This window comes from Anopheles ziemanni, chromosome 3 (genome assembly GCF_943734765.1).
Source record: "Anopheles ziemanni chromosome 3, idAnoZiCoDA_A2_x.2, whole genome shotgun sequence".
NCBI lineage: Eukaryota > Metazoa > Arthropoda > Insecta > Diptera > Culicidae > Anopheles > Anopheles ziemanni.
In genome coordinates, this window is record NC_080706.1 from 86,681,414 (window position 1) to 86,708,739 (window position 27,326).

A 27,326-nucleotide genomic window follows, 5' to 3' on the forward strand; every position below is an offset into this window, starting at 1 on the left:
TTGATAAAATATGTTTCCAATATTTAATTTCTCTTTATAAAATATTAAATTTTTTTATTTTCGTTTTTTTTACAGATTGCAGGTCAATAATCGTGGAACGGCTTCCATCGTGCTCGTGTGTAAAGCTACTGTGGCGCCGTTCAGTGACGTATACGATGGGACACAGCAGGCGAGCATAGCGTTTCACATTAACAGTTATTAGTACAGGAAACAAATTGCGAGTCGCGCGAATCTAACGCGCATCGAATTGGGAAGAACTACGCTCACACACACACTTAGTGCCGTTAGCCGAGTTATGTACATGCGGGAGCCCTTACAACATATCATCGTCGTCGGCACAATCATCGTATACCTTCGTACACACATAAGTCAGTAACAGGATAAATATTTTATTCGGAAAGCGTGTGATGCCTTTTGCGCTCGCTCGCGCACTATCAACGCGATTATTTTTCCATGTTTTAACCCCAAAAAAATCCGACCAACATCGTCGGAACCGGCACAACACTAGAAACGTAGGAAAAGGTTTAAATTAAAAAGGGGTTATTTATCGGCGAACCATCACTACAACACCCTACACGCGTGCATGGGCCGGGCGTTTCTAAGCGAGCTAGATTTTTGCTGCATTTTAAAGCGCATGGTGAGGGTTTGATAAAATGTGAAACAACGAAATCCATTGGCAAACGAATGACATTTTTGCGATTGGGTATGTTTGGTAGCGTTCGCTCGAGATCAGGAAAGGAAATCGCTTAATGATAAACATAAACGACAATTCATGGATGTGGAGAAGGAAGAACCCAGGGTAGTAGGGGAAAACTGCAAAAAAAATGTAAATTGTCCATATATGAAATAGAAAAGTGCCATTAGCATTAGCGCGGAATATTGTCAGGGGGAGAGGGAACTAAACATACGGCTTTAAACAAAATGTCGAGCCAATGTTTTCGCAAGGTTGACGCCGTAGAATACCGCGAATAGGACATTTGGACGTAAGCGAGGCGAGAAACGATTTTACATCGAAGAAAAGCGGCGTTGTAATGCGAGCTGCAGTGATTCTTATTGTAGTTTAGAAAAGAGTATGATAGCCAAAATTGTTGAACAAAAATGCGTACTTGGTTACCACCTCAGCAGGAGAAGTTTAAAATTGATCCCGGGAGGTAAGGTGTTATGTGGAAGAAAAAGTTTCTTGTTTATCTACGCCGTTACTTATCCTCCTGGCGCATGTACTTGAGCTGGCGCACAACTGAGATCAGCCATCAGTGGCCGCAGGGTATTGTCGTTTATTTCCATTTTCCTTTTTTTATTATAATAATTTTAATGCTAAGATACCGCGAACGATGGTTATTTATTAGTGAAGATATCCGAACTCGACGTCATAATCACGGTGCCCCTAAGTTTCGCCGTAGAATTAATGTTGTCCGGACAACATTTGCTAGGGTGTCGGAGATAATGGCCCACCGTTAGCGTATGTAAAGAAGGTACGCGTGCCCTGTTTTGCTTCCCTTCTGTTTTCGCCGCCGGATCCATCCCGAGACAGGATGGGTTATTGAAAAGAAGTTCCCAGCCAGTGGATCTTGGCAAGGGCTTTGCAAGGATGCCAAGTGCAAAGTGAGCGTGAGGCGAGCTGTTTGGAAAAGGATTTTCCCCCGTCCTGCAGCGAAGTGCGCCGCAGACCGACACGACCTTACTGTGGGGTACCGTTTCTTTTTTAACGACGAGCACGAGCCCTTTTTTTCATCTTTGTTATCACCAGTGTCGATTTTCCTAATGGCAAAGAGTAGCGCAGTGCATCGGGGACGCGTGTACGTGCCGCAGGAGGGACGAATCTCGCGTCGGGGTGCCTCTAGCGACGTCACGCATTCCCTGGCGGAGTGCTAGGGAGGGTGCGAATGGGTGTCGGAACAAAATTGGGAAAAAACGAACCGAAAACCAATATTTCCTATCGATAAATTTTCCAACGCAACTTACCCCAAGCTAATTTTGTTTTTTTTTTAACCGTACCACAGTGGTGTTCGGTGTGTCGTAGTGTGAACCTAGCAGACCTTTTTCGTAGGCGGCCATGATCACGCAAACTTCTAATGGATGTGCGGAAGTTAGCCTCAGTGCGATGAACAGCAGTGTCTTGATGCCAGTTTTTTTTTTGTGCGTCCCTGAGGAAAAAGAGGAAACACACAAACCAATTTCTTTTTGAACAGAAGCAACCAAACGGCAGCAGTGACTGTTTCAATTTCCCAGTTCTCGCACAGCGTCCGGCTTTTAGAAACCATAACAACCATTAATTATTATACGCTATACTTATGCGAAGGATAGCCTACTTTGTCCTTTTCCTACTCTCGATTGCGAACGAAGGTTTCTCTGTTTCTCATCATATGTGTCCCCTCGTTCATTTGGCACTGTATAGATCCTTTTTCCGTGATATTTCAAAGGATGTGGATATTTTGCTGCCGGAGCGATAGGTTTCTGTCTTATTGCCCGTGGCACAAATTACTTTTAGGCCCTTTCGTTCGTGTGTGGAAAGGGGCAAAGATTTTTCAACAAACTTGTAGAGAACAGAAAAAATACGTAACCGCGCCGGTTTGATCGTGCACAATCCGATGCGTAAAAGCTGCTCATGGTGTGTGAAACAGAGCTCAGGAAATGTGTTATTGTTTCATTTGTGCCTTGTTTTAAAAAAACCAGTTCTGCTTCCTTCATCTTTTATCCTTTCCAGACTGCCCTCAAGTGCTGTGCTTATGCGTCGTCCAAGCAACCGAAACCGTACTCATACAAGCAAGCATATCTCATCGGTATTCCTGCTTTTCTTCTGCGTCCTCCGTCTGCAAGGTCCTCGGCTTTGTCATTGTAGCCTTTGTAAACAAAAAAAAAGGATATTCGCAGGCCCAACGGCGGAGTATACACAGGCGCGTGATGGATGATGGATGAAGTTGATGAGCAACGGCTGGTAGAGAGGATGGAACTGGAAAAGCATGAACAAAATTCAACTGGATCGAAAAGAAAAGGGACGTTCGAAATGGGCTGTCTTAAATTCTACACCGTACGATAATTGTCCCTTTGCCCAGAGGAAAGAACCAAAGGTGTGAAAGAAGATATACTATGCTGCTGGGTTGATATGTCCTCCTCAAACAGCAGGAGCATTAATTATCGAACCAAAACTAACAGCGTGTTGGTGACACAACACTTACTGACGAACATATCCGCTGGCCGCAACGGAATTCCTCAGCCGAGGTTGACTGTAACGTATGTTTCTCCTTGTTTCTCGATTTTATATTTAATTCAACCGTAAACATTACGTAGGATGATTAATTTTAGGTTAAGGGTTCAGTCTACGCATGTAAAAACTCTTTTCTGTGGTTCGTTAACAAATTAATCGCAGAATAATCATTAAAATCTTTTTTTACGTTTTGCCTGCTATCGATATAATTTATGCAATTGATAAAAATCATAATCGCAACGTTTTCGCTATTTTGAATGGGCGATTTAGCGTGAAATATTTCATTAAACATTTCTCACCAAAACCCCGAAGCTCTCCGTCTTTTTTCCTCTCCTAAATTTCAAATTCTCTCTTTTGAAAGAAGAATCTGCATTGGTGTTAGTGATAACTAGCGGTGAGCGGGTAGACCCGAACCTATCGGATCGGAGCCATCCGTAAGCGATCCGGAGCGGTTCGGGTCGTATTCCCAATTCCAACGAGTCTGGGGCGAGCGGGTATCGTTGACCCCATCGTTGGGTGCAGCAAACAATCCCTTGGAACACGATGCAACCAAATTCTTACCAAAGCGGCATGCGAATAGTCAGAAAGATTTGGTTCCGCAAGCCTCGAAACAAAAATGGAGCAAAATCGACAAAAATGAAAAAGTGGAGGACCCTGTTGGGGCCCTCTCTCTCGCTCCTCTTCCTTCTAACCCCAGTCTATGTACACCAACTGCTAGACCGTCGCTCTTGGTTGGGTACCGTGCGCTAAACTCGCGTTGTACTCTTTGCGCTGGGCGGATGAATGTATGGATCGTATCGCGCCCTTTAATGGGTTCACACATGTTTGTATCCATGTGAGCCCAGCTAACCAATCAACCAATCACAAGCCTCGATTTTTCAGTGCGGATCGAATGTCGCGGCAGTAGATGGGCGCAGCTGGGAGACATTTCTGACGATGTTGGGAGTGGTAAATTTCTGCGTTGGTGTAAAAAACAAGGCTATCACCATCTAGCCCATTCCCATTCAGTCCCAAGTCCATTCTCAGCCCGAGGCTAGTGGGGCTTGGTCGGAATTGATTCTTTTGAGGATGAACTCGATTCCGGAGCGATCCGTCGAGAGAATCGTAAGACTCATCACTAGTGACTACCCTGTAGAACGGCGATTGCAAATTCAACAACCGAAGTCAGTGTATTGCGAGCGGTCTTTGCGTGAGGCAGCATCTAGTGCGCGTCTGCTGCGGGTCGTGCGTTTCTACACCCCTGTAGTTCCTAATACAAAAATCGGTGTGCGCGGTTTTTGTGATTTACATTGACTGAATTTTGTCGTTGCGATTCAAAAGAAATAAAGTTAGTTATTAGGGTTTCGGACGTCACAAGTAACAAAACCAATTTTTGTGCATTTGTTCAGTCCGGCAGTGCAAAGCACTAAGTAGCCTGTGCGTTTGCGATTGAGTGTTTATGTGTGTATGTGTGCTTGTATGGATGCAACAACGGCAGTGGCAGCATCAATCAACTTGTGTTCCTCAAGTGTTGTTGCTCTAATCTAAACGGGCAAATTACACAAATTGTGTTGATTTGCTGCCGCTTGCCTGGTAGCGGAACAAATTGAGAAAACTAAAAGGAAAAATATCAAGTCGGCGCATCATAATATGCTCACCTTTTGAATCCTCATTACCTTGAAGGGTGTGGGGTTGGGGGGGGTGAGGCGAGAGCAGAAGTTTCGCGAGATCGGGCGTCGCCATCCTGAGACAACCCCTCGTCCTCGACGCAGTTACAGTAGTGTGCGGGTGTTGTGCAGAATTTAAAATTCAGGTGATTATTGGGTGTTTGGAAATTGGCATTGAAAAAAGGCTGAAATACACGGGCAAGCAAAATCTCATGGAGATCAATATTCGCGGATTCCCGTTTCGTCGTCTCGTCTGGGTTCACGAATCCCCTTTTGTTTCATCGTTCCGTTCATAAATGTCTACCGTACGGCTGTATGTGTGTGTGATAATGTGTGCAGAGCATAGGATAAAATTCCTTTCCGTTGTTTTATTTCCCATTCAAAGTTTTCTTGAAAACCGTATTGGGAACGCAAAAAAAAAGTCCAGCCAGGACAAGTAACGATATACGAACGGGTGAGAATGAGAGAAATTGTGCAAGGGAAAAAGAGAGAAACATGTACGTAGAAAGACCGAGAAAGAGAGAAAGAGTGCTCGCGTAAGAAAGGGAAAGGTTGTGAGCGAAATATTTCGGAAATATATGTGCAAGTGTTGCGAGCATAAAATGCTTATGATGCGTTGATGCACTTATGGAAACAAGCAGTGTTAAACCGAAAAGAGTATCAACAACCGAACGAAAATTAGATGGAGTGTTTAAAAATAAAAATATTACCCATAATTCCATAAAAAATTATAAGTGAGAAAATATTCACAAACATAACGAAAATCGCATTCAAATACCAATCGTTGACTCGAAGAAATACCGAAATAACTGTGTCCAACCAAATGTTCCGGCGTGAAATTATTTCCCAAAAATTGAAAGTGAATTGTGTTTGATAGAAATGAAATATCCCTGAAAGCAAATATCTTCAATTCTGACGTCCTTCTTCCCTTCCGTTCTCGAATGAATCTCGACCAAGGATTGAATAAAAAGGGGTTTGAAAATCGCGCATATCTTCCTCACTGTGTCCGGCCGAAACATCAGGGTGTACCGTGGACAGGTTTGGGGGAATGGAAACCGAAAAGAAGGTAGATAAAAAAATGAAGCGCGTCCCTTCTCGGGTTTCCGCCGCGGAGAAAGATGCGAAAGGTGTTCGACCAAATTCGCGAACGCAAGGAGTTTGCATAAGCGGAAGAAGCGGAACATCGGAAACTCCTACAACCGACGTCCGGTATCGATAGTGCTCCCGTGTCTGTGTGTGTGTTGTAAACGTGTAAAAAGGAGATTGTTATTTTTTAACTTCTTTCAAAAATCGAACGCACATGAATATGTGGAGAGTGGAAAGAAGGCACGCAGGTCGCTTACCGAAGACGCGGCGAGTGCTAACGAGCATGCACATGCTTGAGTGAGATGGAAGGGATGTTGCATACATACCCTTTTGCTGGAAGGGTGGAAGATATGTTGGCAACAGCAGGAGGGGGTGTATTGATTGACAATATCGAGAAAATACATCGTTTTAGTGATTGAGGAGCGGATTCGGACGAGTGTGAATGAGAGCCAGCTATTCCGTTGCTAACGCGCGAGTGAGCTGAGAAATGAATGCTCTCGCAAGGAACCGAGTGAGAGTGAGCAAAACAAAAAACCAAAAAGCAACCCCTTGTGACGCTCCCTGTCATGCTCACGTGTGAGAAATGTACGGCGCAGGGATTTACTTTCATAAAAAATAAAATGAAATTATGCTCGTTGTCCTTTTCACACTTCCCGATTTCGCTTCGTTTGGTCCTATGCGTGTGTGGGTTCTTGCGCGCGTCAAGGAGAAGATTTTTTCCATGTTTTTTCCTCGCGATACCTCGTTTTAATGTTATTCTTTTCCCTTCCACCCCAATCGCCCTTGCCGCTGTGAATGTATTTTTCGATTGTTGTCTCATCGGGATCGTCACCCACACCTGCACCCCTTCCATCCTCCACGGGCTAATCCTCCTTCAGCCGCCACTTTTCTCGTCAATATATTCATTCGAAGATTCTTTTAACGTTTTATTTCCATTCGTTCGTTCTGCTTTGGTCTCGATAGTTTTTTTTTTCGTCCTTTCCACCGTTTCCCACTGCCACAGCTTGAGGAAAAAATGCCCAAGAGCAATAGCAATCCCTCCAAAAAAGGGGAATGCACGGAGAACGAAGGAAAGAGCTAGAAAAAAGAAAGAAGGAAGTGGGCAAGCCTGTGGGGGGAGGGTTGTTGATAGGATATTTTAATTTAAATTAGTTCTCCACACCTTCGAAGGTCGATAAAATTAAAAAAAAAACACATACACGCACATTTGGCGTGGGCGGAAAATAGGAAGGTTGTTTTTTTGAATAAAAATTAAGCGAGGGGACAAATGTTTTAAAACATATCCATAATTCATGCATGAGAAGGGACAGCATTCTTTGGGTTCGACGAGTATAAAATGATATAAACTTTAATTTGTTAACTAGGGCTTTTGCTGACAGTGTGCTCACATGTTGTTACAACATTTTTCTTTCTTCTGTTTTTATAACACCCAATAATAGTTATAGCAACATAGTAACATTTCAAAGCTATAAATTATTTCTGCCAAAAGTGATGTATTGAAATCATCAAGCGACGATACTTGCTACAAAAAAATCATGTTAACTGTTCCGCACTGTGCAATTGTTGCACATAATTGTCCGTAAAGCGAACATCACGGCCATTAAGCATTGGAGCAGCATAAATTCAAGTAATAAAAACCGACCAACTGTGCCCCTGGTTCCTGGAAACCGACCGGTGAAAATGCCATCTCGCATGAAACCGAGCATAAATAAAATCACAAATCATGATGAATAACAAAAAAATAAAAAAACAACAGAAATGAAACGAAATGACATACATGGCTGGATATGATTATTCCGCTTTCGGTTAAATCGTGCATACCGTAGCCGCAAATGTTAATGTGCCCCGGGGAAATTAAGTGTCCCACCCTTTTCGTCAGTTGCATTGATTGCTGCAGTGCTATAGTTGCATTGCGCTAGTAATAATTGTTTTTAACCCTTGAAGGAGTCACTTGTCATGTTTCGTCACTTTGACTTTTTGCTAACTTAAAATATAGTTAGTTTTGTAGAAAGTTGTTTCTGTTCTTTATTTTGAATTAACCAGATTGTAAGAGAAATCATGCAATACATTTTATTATTTACCATTACAAATCAAATGTGAAACCCAAATTAAGGGTTGCCAAGCTCGGTTCAATGTAAGATGTGATGATTTTGTGCTTTGGAGGAGCAAATAATTGCCCTTGCCTTGGCATGTGCTTCCGTCTCACGGTGAAACATTGTTGTGTAATTTAGTGGAACAACAATCGCTGGTACTTTTTTTGAGGGCACCAGTAGAAAATCAGTCACCCAGGGATGGGGCGTCTTTTTTGGGAAATTTTCTTGTCATTCTTTAGCCAGTTGGAGATGGACGACAGAAGGCGCTTCATTTGCGATTGTTTTTAAATCCCTCTAAAATAAACTGTCGAAGCCGTTCCCGCGGCGTCAGTTCCCATCGCCGATGCATGACGTTGCACCACACCAAGCCGTCGTTGCCGATTGACAATGACAACGGGCCAGTCGACATCTCGAGCGAAATGACGATGGACAAATATGGTCGTCTAACCAAGGAGGGGGAGCAAAAGAAATTATGCATAAATGATGATTCCTTCCATCCATCACGCAACAAAGATTGAAGGCTGTTCAATACGCTTTTTAAATACTGCCTTTGGGGCGGGGTTCTGACGGTTGTTGTGTGTAGTAAATCAAAACCCGTCCGACAGTGCTCGAGAGCGGCTACACTCGAAGGTAAATGGTCAATAATTAAATGCATGATTTACTATGCAAACAAACGGCTTGAGATGATTTGAATTGCTGGCCAAGGGAACGCTGATAGAACAGCACACATTTCAAACCCTTTTCCTACGGGACGGGATTCTTCGAGGGCAAGCTTAAAACTTTTTTGTTTTTGCTCTCACCAGTTCACATTTGCATTTTCCATTTAAGTTTATTGTCAGCGATGGAAAACAGGAGCGTTGGAAAATAAAATTTTGCACTAAAAAGGAACGTCTATCCCAGAAGTCGATAAAGTTGGGCTTGGGAATAATATTTTGGTTCAAAACTACATAATTTATTATGTTTCCCTTACCAATAAACATCAAATTTGATTCGTATCGGTTAATGATTTCAACTTTATCTCGACCACTGTTCAAATGTGTAACAATAAGGACTCCATAATTTATATCTTTCTTAAATAATTTCAACTTAATTTTTCACGAACTTGTTTGCAACTAGAATATATACTATATTATATGAATATTTCGTATTTGCCAATAAAATTAAGAAAAGATAAAGAAGAGATAGAAAATTCAATCCTAGCTTGGTTCAGAATGATTCACCATGGTCTATTGTAAAATTATTGTAAAATAGTGTTAATCAGAATGCGAGATTAAGATAAAATGGTTATCTAAAACAACACTTTTCAGTTACCAAAGTTTAAATAATTCCTGCCCAATAAAAACGACTCACATTATTAAAACATACCATCAACATTATTTTTATCTATAGACACAATCGTCATCCACATTCTTCATGTTTGAAAGTTCGTTTGGTAAAAAACCCGCATGCCGTCAATGTTGCTTCATTCCAGCCCTTATCAAACATAAATTTGACGACCTCTGATCCCTGTCGAGGTCGGATTGAATTTCTAATAAGCACACCAACGCTGGGTGGTTCGTGACGAGAACTTGTTGACTTGGCCATAAATTAGCAACCAATTTGCAAATTTCACTTCCCAGCTGCGAGAGGCAAAAGCGCGAACCAAACCAGGGTGGTGAAAGGTGCTTGAGATCAGAGTCAAAAATATACTGCTGAGTTGCTGAGGATCCTTAAAAAATTACCATGTGAAGAAAAGATGAAAAAAAATGTATGAAAATGATCACTTTTAATCGTGATTTTGAAGAATTATTTAATATAAGATGTTTTCTAATTTCCCCTACCGAAGATTCCGTTTTAATATCTAAATTTTCCCATATGACACACCTATGGCGCTGGTTCTGATGGTGTCGAGCCGGCTAAATAATGCACCACATCCGGGAGTTTAGGTTGGATGATGCTCAAACGCTTTCCACATTCCACCCGACCCCGGTTGATTACGTGCCAGAGCGTGGCCACTCCCTGTAAACTGCATTTCCACTTTGTGCTTTGTCAAACTAAATCCAACTCGGGTGGCAACTCGAGTACGGCCAGCATGCTGCAACCCGCGTGGACCGACACAATGGCCAGCAAAGAAAATCACTTCCAAAACGTACAATCTTTAATTAACATCTACCCACCAGAGAGGCCAGAGAGCCCAATGGTTGCCGGTGGTTTAGTGGCCACGGCAACTAGGTTCGGGGTTCTTTTTTTCTCTCTCTTCTTGCAGCGTGTCAATCGGAGGGGGGAGGCGCTGGGAAGTGTGTTAATTATCATAATTTGATCAGTTAATGAACTACATCCGTTTTCGTGTGGCTCGACGAAGCGAACTAACGGCAGATGGAAATGATGGTCGGTGTGGAATATATGAGCGCTGTTTCACACTTGGTTGCAAGTAACGTGGGGGTTTTGGAGGGTGGGAGGAAGGGAGGGACCGGTTCACACATAGGGGACATTTGTGAGTTTGTTTGGTTCGGTACCATTATATGACCTTTCAAGTGGGAATTTTCGATGGAAAGTTTATGCGATGTCAGAGAAACGAGTTTTAATTCATTTCCTTTTTCTCGTTTTAGTGATGAATGTTAATCTTGACGTAGTTCGGAAACAACTTGGCCAAGCAATCCAGCTGACAAGAGGATACATTCAGTGCACAGAACATTAATTCACGCACCCGCAACGCACACGAAGAACAACAGACTTGGAGAAGGATCGTCTACGAAACCGGCGCAAAGACTTCCGGCAAATCGTCCCCGATCGATCTTAGGACCACCTTGGAAGAAGGTGTAAATCGAATCGAACCCGAGCGCCTCACAAGGTGCCTCCCGAGGCGTGTGCCACGACTCCCGATACACCGCTCCCCTCGTCGAATGCTCTTCGCGCGACGCTCAGGGTAAGAAATCATCATCACCGTACGGCCAGCCCACTGCCACCGGAGCAGCGGAGAAAATCAAATAAATCCTTATCCCTTTTCGCCACCGCACAAACGAGGAAACCTTCACGCACTCCGAGGGACGCCATGCTATAAATTTATGCTTTACGACAGGCGGCCGGGTTTCTCCGGTCATAACTGTGTGCAAGAGCGTTTGCGGTTTTTTTCAGATAGCACCGAGTGTGTGTGTGTGTGGGGATGGTGTGTTGGTTCGGAGTGTGTTCAGTAAGGTAAACAAAACCCTCATGCTATCTCACCTCGTAAATATATAAGTGGTGAAGCAAATGAAACTGGGAAAACGGAAAGCCCAAAAACACAAGAACTCTAGGGCTCCTTGCACACCTTTTTCCCTGAAGGTTGCTGGTGGATTTCATTTTATCTATGTTTTACGGTTCTGTTGTTATTTTTTATCGTTTTCCTTCATTTACTTCTTTTTTCCTTCACTGTTTTACTCTTGCCTCAAGTTTTGTCCCGTTCGATCGTTCGTTCTTTCGTTCGGTTCCATCTGTTCCAGGATACGCGTCCTAAAAAAAAAACCACGGCCGATTACCGAGTGCTGCCGTGTCCTTTTCGTAACCAACCAACGTATTTGTTTCTTACCTTTCCATGTTGTGCTATTTTGTTGCATCTTATCTACCGCTTCGTTCACTCCCTTTGGTCCTTCTTCGGTTTTATTTTGTCGTGTGATATCGTTTGTGTTTGCCTATTTTTTGTGTGTGTGTGTGTTGATTTGTCGATATCCTTTCGCTACTATAGGATGGATCTTCGTGTGTTGTTACTTTCTTACCGCCCGCGGTTGATAGTTCGCTACGTACCTTTTTCTTCAGAGATTCTCAAGCCATGTACACCGTATGTCTGCATTAAGGAATCAGTATAAACTACTAAACTTCTGCAAATATATCTTTCTAAATCATGTGTCTTTTAAATAAACGTAAGAGTACCCATCAATCTAAAACTCTCGCCAAATGATCGGCTTGCGAAAATCATCAATCGAACTAGGAAATTCGGGTTTTCTTAAGCAAATTTCCTTCAAACATTGTTTCGCTGGCTAGCGTTAAGAACTATGTTTTAGTTACTCAGGAAAGCAAATACGCCTCTTTTTGAGTCTATAAAATGTCCGTCAGTAAAATGAACCATCTTTAAAACTTAAACAGGGATTTGTTATAAACTGCCAATGCCTGTCAATCAAACTCATTCGAAAATTGGCAAAAGTCGTTCGGAATTTTTGTTTTGGGTCGTTTGTTGCATGTTTAAGTCAAACTTTGAGTTTTTTAATTCATCAAAACTGGAAATTGAGTACAGTTTTTGCGTTAAAGAAAATGAGTATTTAACATCAAGATGTACGAAAAGATATTTGTTTCGTATGAATTTATTTTAGTTGACGAAATTGTACAACAATGCAAACGGGATGAGAACCGCTGCCTTAATCAATTGTCGTTTTGTAACGTGTGCGTGCATAGACATGTGCGTGTGTGATTGTTTGATTGAACAAAGTGTGGAGGAAATATAATTTATGACCTGCCCGTTGTCATCGGACTCTTCCCGAAGAGACGTCCTTTCTTCCCTTTTCCTCTTGGTTAGCGCTCCTTGGAACAAAGGCCGATGCTTGCTAGCGTCATCATCTGGAAGACAGTTTTGGGAGAAATGGATAAAATTTGTAAGAAGTAACAAGGAAGAGGCCAACCGACTAATTGATTATTTGCTCAGGAAGTGAAGGAGTGGACAGGGACGACACGGGCAACCCGAAGGAAACGATCTCGTTCGAGCGATGCGGTCTTCTTTCTACACTTCCTTCCTCGCATTTTCCCACTTTCCCGGTCGCTATCTTTCTCCCACACCGGAAGATCGTCCCGCAGGGGTGACAGATGCGCTACCGAAGCGAAACGAACCGAAACGAAGACGGAAAGGTTTCCAGGTCCAGGTTCCTACCTTTCGCCAACCCCGTTTCCCCCGTGTTGTGGTGCCTCTGTCACCTTGGTGTCCTCCGGCGGGGGATGTGGCAGCATGTGGATGGGAACTAAAAATACAAAAGAGAAGAAAAAAAAAACAGACAAAAAGAGGGAAGGGAACAATTATTGGTGTGTCAAAATTTTACAACCCAAACCATTAAACAACCTGCACAGTGTGTGGCAGTTTATGCACAACAGTTGTTTTACGAGGCTCGCCAGTTCTTGTTTTTAGATTAAAACAATGTGTACGCGGCATCATATGGTCGTCGGGAAGTGGACGGATCGGAAAGGATCCGTTATTTTCCCCGTTCTTCTTACCGGGGGTTTGAAAACGATGAGTTCTTCGTCCATTACAAAACTGTAAAGCATTTGGTTTGAAGCAACTGTAATAAAATTGGCAACAAGAAAAAAGGGGCGATCATCATCGGTTAAGGACGAGTCAGCCGGAAGCACCGAAATTAAAAAAAAAGAATTAAATTAAATAGAACATTTCGCTGCTAGCTTAGACGACGCAGGAAAATGGTATTCGATTTCATTTCGATTTTCTCTGGCGTTGTTTGAAAAGGTCCTATAAACATTCACAGAGAGAGAGAGGGAGAGAGAGCGAATGTTGCTTTCTTTCGTCGAGATGGAGATGCGCGTCTGCGGGCAAGAAAAAGCATTTTAAACCTAGCGGAAATGGTGGAAATCGCAAAAAAAATACGGGGAAGATCACGCGCCCTTCGCCGCTGTGGGTGTTTGTTGAGGTGCTGTTCTGCTGGTATTTGTGCCATTTTAATGCCCTTTTTGCATACAAACATGTATGCATCATCAATCGATCCCATCTCCTTCGTTCGCGCGTGTGTGTGTAGTAGTAGAGAGACATCACACGCTTTTTTTAAGAAGAGAGAAAGAGAGAGTGAAATAATAAAATGCGAGGGAGTTTTAAAAAATACATATATATATTGGAAATAAATCATGGCTGAATATATTGCGACACGTGGGACGAAAGTAAAAGAAAATCCTGTATGTCCTGCGAGTTTTGCACCCTTTTTTTATTTTTAATTTCCCCCATAGCCTACCTCGAGGAAAACCTCACGCGCCTTCGTTGCCATATTTGATTTTCTTCTCGCCCTCGATGTGGACCGCTTTTTGGGGGAGAAAAGTGGAAAAATTTCGCCAAAATTTCCCTTATCACCCAACGTGCCTAGCAAATCGGGAACTCGGGAGGCGGAAAAACGTCACGCGAAAAGATGAAAAATATAATAAAAAATGGTTTAAAGAAATAGAAACGGGAAGAGGGTAACGACCATGGTCGAGGGAATTTCGTTTATACCGCGTATATCCACTCCAGCCATCGGTTGGCCCGTTTCGCTAACGAGCAAAAGGACGATGTCCTTTCACGAATGCGCGAGCAACAACAAAAAAATGCGAAGACATTCACCGGAGGGTCGCGAATGCCGAGAAAAGAAGCTGTATGTAGATGTGGGAATTTCTCCCCTCCGGGGCAAGGGTTTGGCGTGGTGTTGTAATACGGTTCGCTCATTTGGGTTGGGTGGCCTCGATGGCATTCGGGGAAGGGCGAGGAGGGGTGAAAAGGATGCTGTGTGGAAGGGCGAAGGGGTGGAAGGCAACGGACAGGCGACCTAATGGGTGCGCGGAGATAGAGAAGAGCGAAAGTAAATTTAAATTGGATCGGAAATGCTCGAAAGTTTTCACGAGGGACGATAAAAGGACTTCGCAACGAGAGAAGAAAAGAGAGAGAGAGAAAGAAAGAAAAAAAATGAAGAAAAGAAAGCAAAGTGACGTCGATAGGGAAAATAGGATCGTTTTCCCTTCTGCTGAAGGTGCGTCACATGCACTTGACGGACTAGTTCGGTTGGGTGTTCGGTTCCGCTTTTTTATTTTTCCTACCCTCAAGTGAATAAAGTGAAAAAGGATATTCATGTACTCGCACACATATTGCTTTACCGTTAGGATGATAGGACTAAGGGATTTTGCAAATCAGCCTCCAGTGTGTCGCTTGAAAGCGCAATGTAAAACTTAAGCATTTCCTCCGATGCAGGACATTTTCTTTACGCCATTTATTACCATAAAACTAGGATTTAAAGAGTGTCAATCGATTAGGAAGGCAGTTACCAATTTAAATTTATATTGAAAAGTTAATATAGAAGGAGAGCTTTGAGACTTTTGAAATTGAAACTCAGGGAAATTTTATTCATGTTACATTGTTTTGGGAAGTGATGAGTTTTGAGTAGCTAATTTATATTACAAGTGTTTATACCCATAAAAGAATGGATTTATTTTAAATTTCTCTTCAATTTCGGAGTCATTTTTTAAACTTGACGAGTTTCCGTCTAAAGCCAGACGGTACAAGCCGCCGTTAAGAAGAATATAATTGCGTCTGCAGCGCAAAAAAAAGAATGAAGCAGTCTTTCATCTCGTCCGCGGACCGCCAGGACGGCACGAAAAGCTTCGCCGACGCTCTTCCCGGCAACCGGGGACGATAAGAAAAACCACTTGGTGATTCTGCGCAATCGCACCGCGGACACCGGATGTTTTCGCCGGGGCAGCATGCTGCCCGTTTTGGCTAATTATTTATAGCTGTATCATTTAAATCTTTTATTTGAAAATGGTTCGTAACTCTTTACAACAAACTGATATTTTGCGAGTTGTATAACTTATTAATTGACAAGGCAAATAGGATGTTGAGCTTCATGATTAGAAACACTAAGGAATTTAACGACAGGCTGGTAGCTCCGACAATATTCGTAGCCAGATTAATCCGTGGAGTAATTAATGCGAATTAATTAATTCAATTCACCATCTCGACAATTGAGTTTTTCTGAGTTTTTAAGGATAAGATTTAGCAGGACGCATTACGCTCAGTTTGCCCCAATGCCCTCCAGAGCATTCAATAAAGCTTATCCGGCTATTGACTTTCATATATCAATTGACATGTTTACAGCTAGACTGTTGAGTTAATAAATAAATAAATTAACCTAATCCATCGTAAACAATATTGCCAGAAGCTTTAAAACCTTTATTCGGGATCTTCAGATATGAAGGGTCGACCAAAAATAGGGTGAATCTTCTTAATACTTTAGAGATTCATTAATTCTTAATACAAATATTCTGATTCCTGTTTTTAGTTTTTCAGATTTATGAATCAGAATCTGATCCAGAATTACCCAACTCTAGTTACAACATTTGCCAAACGAAGAACTAGTATTTCCATCGTAGTTGGCGTGCGGTAGCTTTTGTCTTTAAAAAGTGTTTTGCAAATACCTCTTCCGTCTTTTTTGTAGTGACCACCGATTAAGAAGAAGCTAAATTTTAATTTTAAATTGCGTCCAACCCCAAGAGAGGCGAAAGATCATTAGAGTTTTGCGTGACAAATAGGTCCACCCGAACCGTCTCCGCGCATTGTGCAGGTAATGAAATTCCACTCTTCGCCGATCGCCCAAACTAAACGTTTCTCGTTTCTTTCCTGCTGTCATTTGTTTTCCTAGGGGTTCGGATCGAACAGCTTCAAAATATTCAAGCTACCCATTCGGCATGTTTAATGCTAATTTCTCTTCGCGCACCGCAAAACGGCGCCCGGCTGAAGTGGAAAAATCACCCCCAGAACCTCATCCTCCTGCCCATTCGGTGGATTTACTTGAAGAATAGCAAATGAAGTCTAAAGCGGTCATTAGGCGTAAGACGCGAAGCAACGACCCAGAGCAATGAGGGCCTAAAAAGTGCTACACACTTACCCCGGTAGCTTCGATGGGAAAAGTTGGCCATGCCAGGCGAATCGGATCTCTGGTGGTCTCCGGTCTTGGTCGGTCTGTCTTGCATTCTAATTACGTCCAGCCTCGCATCGGGGTGGCTATTTTGTTTCCCCCATCCCCCCCCCCTTCCCCCTATCACAGCGGGGGGAGGAAAGCTGGCTCGTTTGGAGGCGCAGGAGGCGTGAACCGTTAATGGAGTTTGTGAGCTCATTTGAATCCCCTTCACCCACCGATCGAACGGCGCGCAGTGGAATGTAATGAAGCTCCATCAATATCATCACCTGGCCCGGGACGGCCGTCACCGGCGGACTTGGGGCCGAAATCTTCCTTTTCCCTCTTACAGGCCGTCAAGGGTTTTAAGAATCGTGCGATAGCCTTAATACGCCCAATCCATGGCTCCGATTTACCGCGCCCAGGCGAGAGATCTGGTTACGGGAATCATTTTTCAATTTCATCGCGCTAATGAATTAGTAAAACCAATAATCCGCGGACCTTCCGCGTCCGAGGTTCTCTTCCTCCTCGCTTTCGGGCACGTGGAAGTGCCGGGGGAGGGCTTTGTGCCATACACGGAAACACACACACATACCTTGTTTGAAGCCGTCACTATGTAGGTGTGAGTACTTGTAGTTAACGGGGATGATGGGTGCTTTCTTTCACGAACTACTTCCAGCGTTCCAGGGTTGAGCGGGCGGATCCAGTTCTTGGTCCTGAAAGAAACATCCCTCGGAGTGGGTAGTTTTATATGGCTCTACCCCATTGGACTGGTCACTAACCTGGTTAGAGAGAAAGAGAAACGCGGAGCGCTAGATGGTTCCCGGATTGACGCGATAAAAAGCGCACTGTGCATAGTAATTCGATGGCCATTTGCTTTCCGGCCGGGGCGAGTTTTATTTGTTTACCGTTCTTATCAGTTTTCCCAATGGTAAACTATTTATGACCCGGGAAGGCAGTACGGAGAAGGTCCGAAAGGGACATCGATATGCGCACAAATGTTGACTTAGAACCACGTTTAGCAAAGTGCGATACATTTTCCGTTACGTTTATCAAACTCTTTAGAGAAATGATGAGCAGGGCGAAAATAATGCAGTATCACTCATAAGGTGAGTTTTGCTATCTTAAATGGCGCTCTTCTTTTAGATATAACTGTTATATGAAGTATCTTCTTAACTCTGAAGGCTACTTCATCGTTTTAAAACATCTTGCCAATTTTGAGGAATGAAAATTCGTTACTTATAAAAGATAGAATGGTAATAAGTGCTTGATAGCAACTAAACAATAAAAAGCTAACAGAAACAATTGTGTCTGAACTCCGCAATAATTCGCTCATCACCAAACATACTTTAGCTTATCGGAAACCCCAACCGAACCCAACCTCTGGGACGATAGAGTAAATAATTTTCCCAACTGTCCCGAGCCAAACGAGACCAACATAAGGGCGCAGAGGAAAGTAAAGCGCATCAGCGTCTTCAATCACCACACACCATAATCGGCACTCAAGCGGGCTACAATTTGATGCCTCATCGTGTGCCCCGGAACGTCCTCAAAGATGCCCATCCCGGAGATGGTGGAATGTGGTGGAGAGGGAAACAGAAAATGTCTACGTAATCGTCAATCCTGCGGTGTTCGGTTTAATTCAATCTTTCACCCACAAACACCAGGCCGTCGTGGCTTTAACTGAATCAACGTTGGTGCAAACACGTTTAAATCATTTGCCTGCTTTCGTCCACCAGCAGTAGGAGGAGGAGAACGAGGAGGGTGTGGAGTTTAGGGAGGGCTTGGGTGGTGAATTAATACCGTGGTTCTGTGCACTCGTGGAAGTGGTCGGGTGGGATTTGGATTGGATTCACATTATTCCAATACGGCCGACATTCCAAGGCATCCGGGGTTCGGTTGTGGCGAGGACCCCGGGACACGATGTGATTCTGTCGTTTGGATCATTTCGAATTAAAACTCCTATTCTTTATCACTCCCTCGAGTCCCCCTGAGGTGAACTTTCTCGTGGACACTCCGAATGGACAGTCATCGTTGCGCCTTATAGACACGAGGTTGTTGTAATGCGTACCTCATTATCAGGGTAATTCTACAGTCCAGTGGAAAGCGAAGGGACCCCTCTCGATCACCGACACACCGCAGAACGCCTTCCTCTGTGCAGTTTGTCTCTAGTGGAAAGAAGAAGAACAAGGCGTCTTCTGCGCCAACGGAAACGTAGGGACCCGGCCTCGGTAACCGGGGCGAGAACTACCTTCGCGTTTATTTGTCTATGCGATTAATATTTCAATATGATTTATAAGACCCAGACGCGCGTCCCGGTTGGACCGTTGGACACCGTGAGTTTGCGTCTTTCGTTTGCATATCGCTCTTCGATTTTTAACCTCATCTTTCTACTTTTCCTCGCGTGTCTTGTGGCTCCTGATGGGTACAGTGCTTTTCGTAGCTATAGAATCACTCGATTTTTGGCGGCTTTTAAAATTAATTCATCGCGTGTATAAGACTTCATCTCAAAATACTTTTCGGAAGGTGAGCATACCAATGACACGAACCTTCTACGATAATTCCCATTTTTTTTTGCAAAGTAGTTGGAAATTTTGTATAGTTATGAGGCCCATTAGTCTTAGTCCTTATTAGGAAAGCCAAATCCTTCAAAAATTGATTTTTGAGATTCAAAGATTGATCTTAGTTGTCTAGTGGTAGTGATCCTTGGAATTAGAAATCTATCGGGCCTTTGCCTTTGATGTTGGACTCGACTATCGGAATAGGCTCCTATATTTTCCATGATAGTTTTAATCATTTTTTAAGGAAAATACGTTAAAGAAGCGAGAAGGATATACTGATCTAGAGCTGGGTTGAAAATTTACGTTTTTCGTCTTGCACTCACGCTTTCATCATTTTATTTCTGAACCGCAATGTCGAGTGACATACCCTGGTGGAAAGACGGGTTCATTTGTTTTTTTAAAATTATACCGTAACTATCACACAACAATAACAGTGAATGTTCTTTAGGGGAAGTTAGAAAAAGGTTAGGACATTTATTAAGGTTAGAACATTTATAAACTAGTGTTGTAGTTAAAATTTAACATTCAATACATTCTTAAAAAGTATCAATCGTTAGACGATCACTAAGCGAGTGAAAAGTCTTTACAAACTGATTATAATTTTTGGTTCATAAATACTTTATCTCGAGTGGTTCTGTCGTAATGGAAAGCACTGTATATCGGTTAACCAATTAGTTCCTTTTGCTTGCTCTCTCCGGTTTGCTCACGTTTGTCTGTGTGAAACCTTCATCGTACAGTTTGAACCTGAACCATCCGAAACAGACCAACCCATTTATCGGGCTCCTTGTCCGCGACCTCCACCAGCACCACCCGTTTCCAAGGGGGGGGGGGGGAGGGTGCACATCTTATGCGCACATTTTGTCCCTTTCTACTTTTTTTCTCCACAAGACATCCCCGATGTCCGCAGCCGATCGGTGGTTGTTTGATTTAGCACTATTTATTAACATACGTACCGGTCACCCCCTCCCGAACCCACCCTCCCCAACTCACCCTTTCTCTGCTTCGGGGTGCGTTACCGATTCTTTAATGCTACGCTCACTAATGTCCCTTTTTTCTCGTGTTCATTTTCTTTCTCTTCGTTTCTGTTTTTTTTTAGATAACGATATCCAGTGCTGCAAACACCCTGCGGACCCGCGCCAGTATTCCGGAATCGATCTGGAAGAGAAATTAAACACCAATAAATGCTGTGTTGGAAAGTAGTTCGTACTAATAGGATTTCAAGCGTCCGCCTCGCCAACGAACAACACGACGGAAAGGAGGGACGCTAAAAAGCACTGAAAAGCGGGTCACTAATTTGTAACCGTGGCAAGAAAGTGAGCGTAAAGGTGTTTATCTGCTAGACTCTGGCCAGAAATACCAACCAGTAACATTGAATGCTCACTACATAAATTGGTGGAGTTGCAGAATTACCAATTAAAGCCAAAATATTAAATTGTTCGTGTTGCTGCAGACTGGTCCATAATGTTGCTGCCTGTTGCTGGTAAACACGCGCACAGAAACCGAGGGATTCCTTCGGGACAGCTAAACTAGGAGGCAGGCGCCCGGTGCGAAACTCTCAATGGCAGCACTGAATCGTCGACCTATTCCAATCACCACCCAGCGGCATGGCAGCGTTTCTGATCGACCCGCGCTCGGTAATACTCCGGCAATGAAGAGGAACAACCCGTTCATCCTCGGTAGCAGCAGCAGCAGTAGCAGTGGCAAACGTAATCGAAAACGGAGCACCACCGACGATGGCCTACGACAATCTCGCTTCGCACCAGTCTCAGCGCGTCGTTGCATCGGCCACCGTCACAAGGTACAGCAGCTGACCGGAAGCACGCGCGTCGTGACGTCGATTCCCGGTGCGCCCTCGCGTCATCCATGAAAATCGTGCGCGTGATCAATGAGAGAAAGAGAACGAGAGAGAAAAACGGACAAAATTAAGTAGCGCAAAAATACGATTCGCACCTTGGGGGAGTGTCCCCACAGAAGCACGTGAAGAAGATAAAACCACCGGTGTAATAAGAAACAACTTCGTGTTAGGAGAAAGCAATCACGAAAAACAAACATTGGTTAAAAGAGAGAAGAACGAAACGAAATAAAAACAGTAACAGCTAGGAGAAGAAAGCACATTCAAAAGAATGACACAACCGAGCAACTATGTCAGCAAATATGCCGGTGAATACTGCAAGCTGGTTGTGGAGGGCGACATCGGGAAGGTTAAGTCGAAGTTCAAGGAGTTCGTGCTCGACTACCAGACGCCGGAGGATCTCAACACGCCGCTGCACCTGTCGATCATCGCGCAGCAGAACCGCAACGAGATCATCCAGTTCCTGGTGGAATCGGGTGCCGACTGCGATCTGCGCAACTCGATGAACCTGACGGCGTCCGAGCTGGCGATCAATCTGAACTTCATCGACGTGACGAAGTTCATGCTGGCGGTCGAGTTTCGCAACCTGACCGACTACCGGTGCTTCTACCGGTTGATCCGGCGCGGTTCCGTGCCGCTGTTGCAGCTCTTTCTCGAGCTGAAAACGTTCGACATCCACCAGCAGATCGGGTACGTGTCGAGCGTGTGGCACGAGCTGTACGTGAAGAATGTGCCGCTTACGAAGAGCATGGAGAACTTTCTCGAGTACCAGCTGCTGAACTACAGCTACGCCTATCACCACCCGCCGGCGCACCGGCCCGACCGTCAGAAGTTCGACAAGGAGTACGAGCAGCGGATCGAGCTGATCGTCGAGTACACGCGCTACCTGACCGAGCACTACGACGCGACGGACAATCTGAACGACTTCGACGATAAGTTCCTGCTGGCGATCAAGATCGTGTACGACAATCTGTTCTTTTTGCGGGAGAAGCGAGACCACTTGGGGCAGGTGCCGCTGGACGAGATCTGCCGCGTGCTGGCGGTGTTTTTGGCCATCTTCAAGAAGTCACCACACTACGAGGTGTACAAGCTGATCCTCAACAAACGTACCGTACTCCGGTATCTGGCGGCGGTTAGTGAGGAGTTGGAAAAATTCCGCACCGCCCTGGTCGATCGGGAAAGCCGCGCTGCGCAGCCAAAGTGGACCGTAGATCAGCTGCTGTCACTGATCGGTTGCATCAGAGACGCTGCGCCCGCCAAATCGACGAAGGCGATCAACGCCCTCTGGCAGAAGCGATGCGTGCTCAAAAAGAAACTCATCTACTACGTAAAGGGGCGTCTAAAAGTGAACCCCGATTTGAACGCGATTCAGGCCCGGCACAGCAACAACCTTTCGAAGGCGGAACTGGAGCTGATCCGGCAGGAGATGAAGGCGAAGCAATTCCTTAACCTCACGCGCACCGTAAGCCGCAAGAATCAGGTCGTCTTCCAGCGGCTGCGCAAAACGTACGATCACGTCGTGCAGCTGTACGCGATCAAGAAGATCCTACGCTACCTGGATGGGATCGCCCGGATCCAGCTACCCCAGTACCAAGTGTCCGGGGTGTTGGCCATCAAGCGCACGCTGCAGGTGATCGCCGAGACGGTCGAGAGTGCCCGCTACTGTCCGTCGATCGCGCGCAAGCTGCACAGTGTGGTGCACAAAATCCTTCCCCTCAACTTGGACGTGGACGTGCGGGACTTTTACCAGCCGAACGTATCGCTGTACAAGCTGTGCTCGGACAAGCTCGAGACCGGTCGGCTGATTCCGTTCGCGGAGGTGCAGTGCAGTTTGAAGTCGGTACGGCGCTACTTTGCCTACGTGCACGATCGGAAGATGCTCGAGGCGTACAAGTGCTACCTCGGGAACGTGTACCAGCTGCGCAACCATCGGCAGGTGGCAAGCTACAATCAGTACGTCGGTGACGCCAATCGGATGTACTTCGAGAATCACACGCTGGACGATCTGTACTTCGAGCTGGAGGATTGTATTCGCGTCGTGGAGGAGCTGCAGGAAACGTTCTGCCAGCAGCAGGACGAAAAGATTAGCGATCTTTTGCGGTGTCTCTATGGACCGCTTGCGCAACGGTACGAAGCGCTTACGAAGGGTGACGCCAGCCGAAGTGCGTTGGCTTCTGTCAGTGCGAACTTCAACACCACGATGATGCTGTGTGGGACGGAGATCGATGTGGTGAAGGTGCGCCGTATTGTGGGTTCGTTTTTGGCCGAACGATGTCCCAAGTACGACATCTGTACCGACGATCAACTGTTGCTAGTGAGTCCAATCCTGCAGGAGCTGCTGCACCTCTTCACGAACTATCTCTACCAGTATCAGATGGACGAGCGGGTGACGAAAAACTTCATCACGATGGTGGAGGTACTGCATGTCGGGCGCTATATGGCGGTCGACCATTTTCTGCCCGAGCGCGCGAAACCAACCGACAGTCTGACGCACCAGAACTACACGAGTGACATACTGAAAAAGTTTAACCTGCAGAACCTCAGCTCGATCGAGTTCGCGGTGCTGCACGAACAGCTATCGCAGAGCTATTACGACAACTGCTACAACCTGGACAAGAAGTACGCCGTGCTGACGATGTTCTTCAAGTCGACCAACCGGCAGGTGAACGATGCGATTGTGAAGCGGAACAAGCGGATGGATCGGGAAGAGTTCCAGTCGTTCCTGGACAGCAAACTGAAGTTCATTGGACAGTTTCTGCCCTGCAGTGACTTTAACGAGGTGACGCAGTTCATCAACGAGGCCGCACCGCACGTCGAGTTTGCACTCGAGCACTGTCTGATGGAGCTGTGCGAAATACTGACCGATCTGGGCGTGTTCCAGGACAACCAGTACGTGCTGAAGCTGCAGTCGGCGAACGTTAGCGGGCGCAATCTGCACGAGTACCTCCGGCGCGGTGATACACTCGAGCACGACATGCTTACCCTTACGCACAGCACCAAGGTGAAGGTGTTCCTAAACGGGCTGATCTTTAAAAGCAACGAGTTCAAGCTGTATCAGCCAGCCAACACGCAGAAGGCGAACGCAGATGAGCTGCTAGCGATCGTGGACAACCTGACGAACAACTACAAGATGCGCTGGAGCTGGGTCGAACAGCAGGAGCGTCTGTTTAAGTCGGTCGAAACGATCGACCTGAAGCTACTGCAAGCCCTCACGCCCGACTACGCCGACATCCGGGGGATGCGGCTGGGCGTCCTACACCCGGGTACACCGGCGACCGAGTACGAAATCATCGACCACACGGTGCGCAACAACCTGAAGCAGATGGTCGACTACCTGTCCGACGAGCTGGCGGCGATTTCGTTCGAGAAGCAACAGTTCTTCCAGTACGTGCTGGTGCGCAGCTCTAACTCGCTCTTCATCGATGCCCACTTCAGCCTGACGACGGTGCAGGAGCGGCAGGCAACGATCCTCTTCATGGCACTCTACTTCCGCGCGTACGACGTGTTTCTGGAGTGCGTCCGACGGTTTGAGCTGACGGTGAACTTGGGGAAGATCATCAAGTACATCAATCTGGAGTTTATCGAGAAGATTGCCAAGCAGATGAAGGACATCGGGTGGAACTGTCAGGATGGGAACGGTATTACCGTGCTCGATCAGTGCGTGCAGAAGGGTGATCTCGGGGCGGTCAAGAAGCTGATTAAATTCGGTGCGGAAATTTGCGCACCGACTGCCGACGGTACGTCACCGCTTCACCGGGCCTGTAGTCTTGGTCTCACCGAAATTGCCCGGTTGCTCGTGAAACAGAACGCCCCGCTTGGTACGCTTAGCGGCGCGGATCGACTACCGCTGCACTACGCGATCCAATACCACGAGAATGATCTCCTGCCGTTGCTCTGCGCGGACGACATCGACGTTGACTCGGACAAGCACCGGCTGGTGAAGTGCGCGATCAAGTACGACAATCTCGATGGGTTGAAGTTTCTCCTCGACAGCCGACAGGCGAAGCTGTCGGTCATCGATCGGCATCAGAACACGGTGCTGCACCTTTGTGCCATCTACGGGCGGATGGGTATCCTGCGGTACCTTTACAGCGAGCATCTTTCGACGCTCAAAGAGGAGGACTTGTTGAATCGTCGGAACGCATTTTCGAAGACAGCGCTTCATATAGCGGTGCAGACGCGGCGGGTTGAGATGGTGCGGTTTTTGTTGGAACAGGAATCTGGGGGAATTAACCCTTCGCTGGTGGATGACGCGGGACTGACCGCGTACGAGTGGGCTGTCCAGAAGAGTAGCGTTCGTGTGATGAAGCAGTTCGCAAAACATCACGCTCCGTTGCGTTCCATTTCGAACAGCCGCGAACGGGAATCGCTGCCAGTTTCACTCGCGATCGAGCAGCGCAACGTACCGGTGCTGAAGTTCCTGCTACGCAACGGGTACAGCCTCTCGGAGGAGACGCTCTGTCTGATCAAGGCCGTTTACACACGATCGCTCGAGTTGGTGCGGTTCGTCGTCGAGCACTGCAAACCGTCCGTACACTACCGGGATCCGTACGATAGTACGTCGCTGCACGTTGCCATCGCGATCGATTGCAACGAGATCGCAGCCTACTTGATCGAGTCAGGTGCGGAAATCAACGCCGTCAGCAAGTTCGGCGATACTCCGCTTCACGTGGCGACCAAACACGGAAATATTGTGGCCGCCCGGATGCTCATCCTCAAGTACGCGGCCATCGACGAACGGAACACGTCCGGATTGACACCGCTAATGCAAGCGATGTACTCACGCAACCTGGAGATCATGAAACTGCTGATTGGGGCCGGAGCCAACATCGACCTGCTGAAGCTACACCTGGCGGAGATCGAGCAGATTTCGAAAATTCCCACCATGCACCTGTTCGTCGATCACTATGGGTTGCTGGAGTTTATGATTCTACAGCTGCAGTACGACCCGAACGTACGGGACGTTCGCTCCCAGCAGAGTCTGCTGCATAAGGCGTGCTACGCAAACAATCTACAGATCGTACAGTTTCTAGTCGACTGGTGTCGGCTGCAGCCGGAGCAGCAGGACGCGAACGGTCGCACCCCGTTGGCGATAGCGAATGAGTGCAAGAACTACGAGGTGGCCGAGTTTCTGCGCAGCAAGAAGAGGAAGAAGTCTCAGATCGCTCCCCAGCGTTACTTTGATCCGACGGGCATGCTGTAGGGGACGAGTAGTTAGGTCTCAGGCCAGGCAAACGGAGTAAGAAGTGCAACCAGTGTAGGATAGAGAAGTTGTTCAACGTCTGTGTTAACGCACGTCGTGACTTTTTGTTTTGAACGCGTCCCAGTGATTTTATTTTTAGGGCATACTTTCTAACGGAAATATCCCCAACATTTCGCTTCGACAGGCAGTGATGCAACCCAACCATCCCCGACTTGGAAGGATTATTTACGCACGAAAGCAATGGAAACTCGGTGTCTGGTATTAAGAACATGAATGTTCTCTAATGATGATGAACTCGTTGTTAGTGAACAATGGTGAACCCTGTCCGGTTCGTTTGAATCTGATCAGCACTGTGTGCTGCATATTTCGAACGGAACCGGTAGATCGGATCGCACAATCTGTTCCTCGTCGGGAGTTGCCAAATTGATATCTATTTGAACCCTAGCTCTTAGAAGCAATATGTTGGCTATGTATTTCCATTCTCATCAGGATGATTCTTATCCCGCCTCCGACCGCCTTGAACGGTAGACAACTGATCGCATGTGCAGATACACACTACAGCATACATTTAATATCGTATATTTGAAGAACGTTTGTACGCGTAGCTTTTTAGATTGATACTCCATCCGTACGGTGGCCAACGCAAGTAGTAGATGCATATACGTATCCGGACAACCACTAGGAAAGCTTTCGGGCAATGTGATCGGTCTCTTCCATTCAATTTGGTTTTAAAGCACAACCGTTTTTGAAAGCAAACTTACCTCATTTTGTCTATATGAGATCTTTTTATACAATATCAAAATGGTAAATGGCCGCAGCGCTACACCACAAGGAACGTCTTTTATCTTTTCTGTGCGCCCGTGATCCATTAAGTGATCAAACGAAGTTCTAGTCAGTGTGTTACTTTTTTGTGAATTTCAACGATTTCAAGCAGCGTTAGAGCACTGAAAACCCGGAAACATGTGGGCTTCCTAGATTCCCCGATTTCTGCCAATCGTTAAAGTGAACGATTATCAAAATTGGCGCAAGATTTCTCTAGAG

General features: G+C 45.6%; 1 protein-coding gene across 1 annotated transcript; it reads left to right on the forward strand.

The window, feature by feature from the left end:
• Positions 1 to 21,275: 21,275 nt before the first annotated feature.
• On the forward strand, positions 21,276 to 27,325 carry LOC131286960 (uncharacterized). The gene has a single exon (XM_058315970.1). It carries the CDS (start codon positions 21,354 to 21,356, stop codon positions 26,283 to 26,285), a length of 4,932 nt encoding a protein of 1,643 aa, XP_058171953.1. The 5' UTR covers positions 21,276 to 21,353; the 3' UTR covers positions 26,286 to 27,325.
• The last annotated feature ends 1 nt before the right edge of the window (position 27,326 follows it).

Coding starts and splice junctions, on each gene's coding strand:
- LOC131286960 (XM_058315970.1), top strand. CDS start 21,354: ATGACACAACCGAGCAACTATGTCAGCAAATATGCCGGTGAATACTGC.